Raw genomic sequence first — 8,706 nt, forward strand, 5'->3', positions numbered from 1 at the left:
TAAGAACAGACATCACAAAATGATTAATCAACCAAGCAACAGGATATAATAAGAATAAATATCTATCCACCCAATAAAAGAGTCCCACTATACAAAAAGCAAGATTAACGGTATTGAAAAGAGAAATAGATAACTCCACAATCATAATAGGCGACTTTAACACACCACTTTCAATAAAGGGTGGAACTAGAAAGAATCAACAAAGATATAGAAGATCTAAACAATACAATGAACCAACTTGACCTCATAGACACATACAGAACACTCCACTCAACAAAAGTGCAATACACATTCTTTTCTAGTCCATAAGGAACATTCTCCAGAATAGAGCATGTGTCAGGCACAAAGCAACCCTTAAAAATTTAAAAACATCAAAACACTACAAAACGTCTTCTCAGGTAACAATGCTATAAAATTAGAGATCAGTAACAGGAAGATTGAGGGGGGGCGTTAAATACATGGAAACTGAGTAACACCCTATTTAAAAGCTACTGGGTAATAGAAAAAATAAAAAGTGAAATTAAAAAATTTCAGAATCAAGTATACAAAATGTGGGAAACAGCAAAAGCAGTGCTTAGAGGATAATTTATAGCAACAAACACCCACATCAAAAAGGAAGAAAGAACTAAAATCAATACCATAACCCAACTTTTCTTGCAATTAGAAGGAGAGCAGCAAAAAAACCTGCAGTCTCCAGAAGAAAGGAAATAACAAAGATTAGAGCAGAAATAAATGAAACAAGAAAACAAGTGAAAGAATAAACAAGACTAGAAGTTGGTCTTTCGAAGATGAACTAAATTGATAAATCATTGGCAAATTTAACAAAGGAAAAGAAAGAGTAGGTGCAAATAACACAAATAAGAAATAAAATGGGTGATGTCACAACAGAACCAACCAAAATATAGAGAATAATAACAGAATACTGTAAGGAACTGCACAGATTTGAAAACCAACAAGAAATGTATAAATATTTAGAAACATATGACCTACTGTAATGATATTGCCTCAGAAACCAAAGGAGGGGTTGCTATGAGTCGTATCTGACTCAATGGCAGTCTGTTTGGTTTTTGTTTTGGTATGACCTACCTAAACTAATACAGACATACATAGAAAATTTGAACAGATACATCACAAAAGAAGAAATTGAACAGGTTAAAAAAAAACTTCCCAACAAAAAAAGTCCTACCCCAGACAATTTCACTAGCAAATTCTAAGCTGAAACCAATTCCACTGAAACTATTCCAGAACAAAGAAATATTCTCTAATTCACTTTATGAAGCAAGCATAACCCTAATATTAAATCCATGAAAAAGTACCACTAAAAAAGAAAATTGCAGCCCCATATTCCTCATGAACACAGATGCAAAAATCATCAGCAAAATCCTAGCCAATAGAAGCCAACATTAAAAAAAATAAATAAATAAAGACCAGGTGGGATTCAAATAGGTATGCAAAGATGGTTCAATATTAGAAAAAGTATCAATGTAATCCACTACATAAATAAAACAAAGTAAAAGAGCCATGCCATCCTATCAATTGATGCAGAAAGGGCATTGGATAAAATTCAATACCCATTCCTGATAAAAACTCAGAAAATAGGACTACAAGGGAAATTCCTCAACATAATTAAGGCATCCCATTAGATAAATAAGAGCTGAGACATGAATATATATGTGCACATCCATGTTTATTGCAGCATTAGTCTCAATAGCAAAGAGATGGAAATGACCTAAGTGGCCATCAATGGATGAATGTATAAACAAACTATGGTACATCTACACAAAGGAACACTATGCAATGTTAAAGAATAAAGAAGAATCCGTGAAATACCTAATAATGTGGATGAACCTGAAGACATTATGCTGAATGAAATAATTTGACCACAAATGGACAAATACTGTATGAGTCTACCATTAAACAAAGGCAAGGAAAGGTTTACACACAGAAAGAAACATTCTTTGATGGTAACCAGGGATTGGAGGGGAGGGAAATTCAAGATTATAGAAAAAGAGATTTGAAGCATTGAGCACTGATGACCAAAGAGTAGATGAGCTGTCGGAAGACATCAAGGACATCATATATGAAGAAAGCAAAAGGTCATTAAGAAGACAGGAAAGAAAGAAAAGACCAAAATGGATGTTAGAAGGGACTCTGAAACTTGCTCTTCAATGAAGTGTAGCTAAAGTGAATGGGAGAAATGAAGAAGACTCGAACAGTAGATTTTAAAGTGTGGCTTAAGAAGACAAAGGAAAGCATTATAGTGAAATGTGCAAAGACCTGGAGTTAGAAAATCAAGAGGGAAGAACAGGTTCTCCATCTCTCAAGCTGAAAGAACTGAAGAAAAAATTCAAGCCCTAAACTGTAATACTGAAGGATTCTGTGGGCAAAATACTGAATGATGTAGAAAGCATCAAAAGAAGATGAAAGGAATACACAGTCACTGTATCGAAAAGAATGGGTCGATATTTAACCATGCCAGGAGATAGCATATGATCAAGACCGATGGTACTGAAGGAAGAAGTCCAAGTTGCATGGAAGGCATTGATGAAAAACAAGCCTCTAGGAATGGAATACTCATTGAAATGTTTCAACTAACAGATGTAACACTAGAAGCCTGTACACACTTACGCCAAAAAATTGGGAAAACTGCTACCCGGCCAACCAACTGGAAGAGATTCATATTTGTGCCCATACCAAAGAGAAGTGATGCAATAGAATGTAGAAATTATCAAACAATATCATTAATATCACATACAAATAAAATTTTGCTGGAGTTAATTAAAAAATAGCTACCGTAGTACATTGACAGGGAACTTCCAGAAATTCAAGTGGGATTCAGAAGAAGGCACATCACTGTGGGTATCATTTCTGTTATCAGATGGATATTGGCTGAAAACAGAGAATACCAGAAAGGTGTTCACTTGTGTTTTATTTACTATGCTAGACATTCAAGTGTGTGGATCATAACAGATTATGGACCACACTGTGAAGAATGGGAATTCCGGAACACTTAATTGTGCTCAGGTGGAGCCCGCACACACTGACGAAGAGGCAGCGGTTTGAATGAACACAGAGATACTGCATGTTTTAAAATCAGAAAAGGTGTGTATCAAGGTTGTATCCTTTCATGAAATGTATTCAATGTGTATGCTAAGCAAATAATCTGAGAAAATGGACTGTACGAAGAAAACTGTGGCACTGGAGGAAGAATTAACACTGCAGTATGCAGATGGCACAGCCTTGCTTGCTGAAAGCAAAGGTGACTTGAAGTACTTGCTGAAGACTGCAGCCTTCAGTATGAATCACACTTCAACATAACCAAAACAAAAATCCTCACAACTGGACCAGTAAGTAACATTATGATAAATGGAGAAAAGGTTGACAGTGTCAAAGACTTAATTTTACTTGGATCCAAAATCAGACAACATACTACACTGGGAAATCTACTGCAAAAGACCTCTTTAAAGTATTAAAGAGCAATGATGACTGACATTGAAGACTGAGGTGGGCCTGACCCAAGTCATGGTAATTTCAATTGCCTTATATGCATATGAAAGCTGGACAATGAACAGTGAAGACCAAAGAAGAGTTGATACATTTGAATTATGGTGTTGGTGAAGAATATTGAATATACCATGGACTGCTAGAAGAATGAACAAATCTGTCTTGTCGGAAGTACAGCCAGAACTCTCCTTAGAAATGAGAATGGCCAGGCTTCCTCTCACCATGGGAGTTCTGGTGGCACAGTACCTAAGGCGTTTGACTGCTAACCAGCAGGCTGGCAGCTCAAACCCACCAGCCCCTCCTTGGAAGGAAGATTGGGCAGTCTACTTCTGTAGAGATACTGCCTCGGAAACGCAAAGAGGGGTTGCTATGAGTCGAAGCTACTCAACAGCAGTGAGTTTGGTTTGGTCTTTGGGACTTTGGTCACGCTGTCAGAAGGTTTCAGTCTCTAGAGAAGGACAACACCATGCTTGGTAAAGTAAAGGGTCAGTGAAGGAGAGGAAGATCCTCAATGAGATGGACCGAGACAGTGGCTGCAATGATGGGCTAAAGCACAGCAAGGATTGTGAGGATGGTGCAGGACCAGGCCCTGTTTCATTCTGTTGTCCACGGGGTTGCTATGAGTCAGAGCCCACTCTATGGCAACTAACAACAATAACAGCAGTCACCTATTTTATAGGGTGTTGGAAGGATTAAATGAAATAATGTGTATGAAGTATCTAGCTTAATGTCCTTTATAATAAAGTTTTTTTTTTTTTTTTTTCCTCCTTCTCTTTTCCTTTCATGATTTTTTATCTAGCCACGCTAGTGGGAAGCCATCAAACTTTGGACATCTTTGCAAGGTATCATTGTTTGGAATGAGTGCACTAGACAATACGCATTATGCTGATAAAGGAATACCTGATGAGCCAATTGCAGATGTCCACAGGCCATTCTGCAAATAACATCAGTAAATGTCTAAGATTATTTTACTTTAAGGGATGATTTCTTAAAAACTATAGAGAGACAAACTAGAGAGTAACACATATTCAAAGCACCACAGTTGGCTGCCATCTTTGATCTGGGCACTGTTGTTTCTGATTCTGCTGTTCAAGAGATTTGGTTGCTATGTAACACACATACTGCCTTTATTTTCTAAGAGGGAGATTAATCTTCTAGCAGAGTGTTGACCCATAATTTGTGCCATCCCAATTATTATTCCAGTACACATACATTTTACAAATTCACATCATTCTAGTTTTACTTTGTCAGCTGTGACTGAATTGGGAAGAACCAATCTGAAGCCCTGTTGGAAAAGCATATTTTCAAGTACCTGGAAGATTAGGCTTTCCACACTTTGCCAAATCCTCTGCATGATAAAATTACTAGATGAGAAATCTGTTGGAAAAATGTGATTATTTCTAAATTCATTTTATTGGTGCTCTCCACGGCCCACCTCTTTATTGCACTTGGCTAAGGGTCTACGAAGGAGCTCTGGTAGCACAGTGCCTAAGGCATCTGACTGCTAACCAGAAGGTTGGTGGTTTAAACCCACCAGTCCCTCCACAGAATCAAGACTGGGCAATCTACTTCCATAAAGATTTACTGCCTCAGACACCAAATGGGGGTCACTATGAGTCAAAATCGACTTGATGGCAGTGGTTTTGTTTGTTTGTTTTTGAAGGGTCTATGGCAAACCCAGTTAATACTAAAAGATAAGCCTTAGATAAGATCTAAGGGGAATCTTAGATAAATGTTGTATATGAAAAAATCAAAGTTGAAATCATTCTTAATTTAATAAGTATTGCTCCACTTAAAAAATTTGACTGGACACCAATTTATAGGATTTGGCTCAATACTTCCTGGGAAACCCCCAAAGGGGCCAGGATTTTTAAGTTAATGCTTCTGTATCTTAGCTGATTTTATCAAGTGTGTTCACCATCAGTACACTTTACCTGTGAGCAAAGGATTTAGTTCAGCATGTTCTTATACTCACCTATGAACCTTATGATCCTTCGAAGTAAGGGGTTCAGGTAACAGCATTCTCCGGTCAAAATTGTTTTCTCCTGGGCAATCAGGGATTCTCTGGTTGACTTTATGAAATACATGGATATCTCACCAATAAAAATCTGGGGAAAGAACGTTTGAGAACTCTCAAGGTGAAGAACAGTTTGATAAAAGAGACCTCCCTCCCCCCTTAAATAACTTTTGAGGCTCCATTCTCCTTTTAAAAGATGGACAGTTAGACAGTAGTTTACATTGAATGCTCCAAAAGAATGAAAGAAAGCAATGATCATTTCATATCAGTTTCAGGCTGCAATGTTATATTGAAATGTCAAATAAAACAATGAAATAATATAATAGAATTATGATAAGATTCATGCTGGGATTGATATTTTCAAATTCTATCTGGGAGTTGTAATGAGGAATGAGATGGGACAGTGCATAAGCCTAAGATAGGATTATATGTAGATAGAAATAAATTCTTACTTCTTTATTTGTCACTACTTGTGTTGTTTCTAATATTTATCAAATGAGCTTATCTGAAATATATTTGTCCTATTCTGAACTCGTTGAATGTACCTTCTCTATTAATTGGAGCTCTCTCTTACTGAAAAAATTAACAAAATTATCCTTGGTCTTGTGTTTTGGAGCCTGTGTCTTAAGCTCTGTCAGAGCCAAAAAAGTAATGAAACTTCTTCGAAGTTGGAGGATGCTGTTCAGCACCATCCCCAGCAGAGATGGGGCAGATACGCAGAATACCATGGTGGCAAAAACGCAACGCAACGCAACGCACTGCTGTCGAGTCGGATCTGACTCACAGCGACCCCTCCTTAGGTTTCTGAAGTGGTATCACTATGGTCCAACCTTCCTTCCGAGGAGTGGCTGGTGGGTTTGAACCACCAGCCTTCTGGTTAGCAGTCAAATGCCTTTGGCACTACACCACCAGAGCTCCAGAGAGGAATCCACCACACAGGTCAGTGAGGGCCGAGACAGAGGCCAGGCACAGGTAGGTTGCAAGGGGCCAACAGCTCAGACCTGGCACAAAAGGAACCAATCAAGTCAGAATGGGGTAGGAATTAGGCAGAAAGACAGAATCAGGGTCAGGTAGGCAAACAATTGGGCCAGCATGGATCATGCTGGCAGATGCTGTATAGAGACAGTTATGCAGAGTCAGAAATATTAGTGCCTAGGAGTTAACAATGAACTGATGCTCTCTCACGTGAGAATATTTGAATAGATTCAGTAACTCAGTTCTCCCTCTTGGCTCATAAGACACATCTCTGACAAAAGAAGATGCCAAGGGCTTTGTGTGTCCCTGATGTACACGACGGAACTACATTACTGTTCTCCATCTTTGTGAACAGATGGGAATACGTTTATGCAAGCTCAGATAAGTGAAATAGCATTTCCTTGAGGGAGTGCTCCCTGACCCAGCAGCGAGTTGAGCCATTTCTGTTGCACCTGCATCTATTACCTCGTGTTTCTCCTGTCCGGCTCTAATCAGAACTAACAATATATTAGTGCTTCTTGTGCTTCTTTGGCTCTGGGACGTTCTGACTGTCTTAGTCACAGTTGTGTCCCCTGGGGCCTATCCTAGTGTAAGGTACATAGCAGTTGCTCAATGCTGAAAGAATTAAGCTCATAAGATTAGTAAAGGTCTTCTGGTTTGATGAGCAGACTATAAAGGAGGACAAATTATTTCTAGTATTTATCTTCCAAAATGTCACTCTTCTTGGTGAAGCCTTGCTAGGTCCCCCAGGAAAAGGGAGATTCTATCTTTTGTTACTTTCACAGATCTCTATCCTGACATCTACCCAAGTAATTGCAATTATTGTTTGTCCTTTTCCACTTGTGATTCCTGGAGGGAAGTGTATCTGTCCTTCTTTTCAAAGTGCCGAGGACAGGACCTGGTATGTAGTAGGCTGAATCAGTATCTATTGAATGAATGAAAGATTAAATGCTTAAAGCATCTACTTATGGATATAACTTTCTAACCTGAACTTCTTTAAAGATGGATCCTTTTGGATATTTCCAGTATGAACCAGAAAGCAGGAGATAGTTTGTATACTGCTTAAGAATAAATGAAAACTAGGGACTAAATGATGAGCAGTGAGCTTTTAAATGAAATCTGTTCATTCAGTTAGGGGAGTCCCCGGGTGGTATGAGTGGTTAAGCACCTGACTACCGTCTGAAAAGTTGTCAGTTTAAACACATGCAGAGGCACCAGGAAGACAGCCCTGGCAATCAGCTTCGGAAAGGCCACAGCCTTGAAATCCTATGCAGTGGTTCCACTCCACACATGGGGTCCCCATGAGCAGGAGACGAACAAAGCCCTTAGCGTTCAGCAGTGTTTTGTGGGCGTTCTAACAGTACAGAGTACAGATGTAGCAGTGAACAAAGCCACGGTGGAGGAAACATAAACAGAAAATGAAACACACTTTACACATAAGGCAGGGGAATGGGATGGAGGGTGACAAACAGAACAATCAACAGTAAGACAAGAAATAAACCTTGTTTGCTTCAGACATTTCAGAAGCTGGAAACGTTCTTACTGTACAGAAAAGGAGATGAGCAAATTCTGGAGTTCAGGGAAGGCAAGAAAATATGTCAGAAAATCTGCTCACAGCTGATCCTCAGTAGAAACAAACACGCATGTACATGCACACACGTTTGTGCACACACACACACCCCTACACAATCACTACAAGGCTTAACAGAGCATACACAACTTGGCAAGCAAACAGATATGGGATTCAAATACACCTACGAGAAAAATGTCCTGAGACATTTATATAAATCAATGGTGATAAGCAGTACAAGGACTGTGTCAACCAACAAATGTCCAAATCACAGATGAGGCACGGAGCAGGAAGGAAAAGAACAGAGCCAGGGTATGCACTAATATGAATACCTAGCTACCAACATAATGTCCAAGCTGCATTAAATGACAGCGCTTGTTTACGTAAGGAAGAACAGAAGGAAGGAAAAAAGAGAGAGGAAGGGAGTCCCTTATCAATGAGAATAAAATGGGATGTTCCTGATTTTTGTTAAGACAGCAGTAGACATGGCAGCTGCTGATGTGCGGCTGAAACAGCCCAGTCTTGCATCCCCGTGCGCTCAAGGATGTCCCTTTCCTGGCAGTCACTGCCCGGCCAGAGGGTGCTATTTCTCCTGCTGGGGCTCACAGTCTCATGCGGGGCCTGATCATGCTTGGAGAGA

General features: G+C 39.2%; 1 protein-coding gene across 1 annotated transcript in view; it reads right to left on the reverse strand.

Annotated features, from left to right (window-relative positions):
- PLPPR1 (phospholipid phosphatase related 1) overlaps nt 1-8,706 on the reverse strand; it is a 122,374-nt gene that overhangs the window by 33,722 nt on the left and 79,946 nt on the right. Inside the window, exon 3 of the mRNA XM_007950318.2 lies at nt 5,480-5,612. Within this exon, the coding sequence (XP_007948509.1) occupies nt 5,480-5,612 (133 nt within the window). The remainder of the gene's footprint in view (nt 1-5,479; nt 5,613-8,706) is intronic.

This window comes from Orycteropus afer, unplaced genomic scaffold, assembly GCF_000298275.1.
Source record: "Orycteropus afer afer isolate SDZICR_OR568_19922 unplaced genomic scaffold, OryAfe1.0 scaffold00267, whole genome shotgun sequence".
NCBI lineage: Eukaryota > Metazoa > Chordata > Mammalia > Tubulidentata > Orycteropodidae > Orycteropus > Orycteropus afer.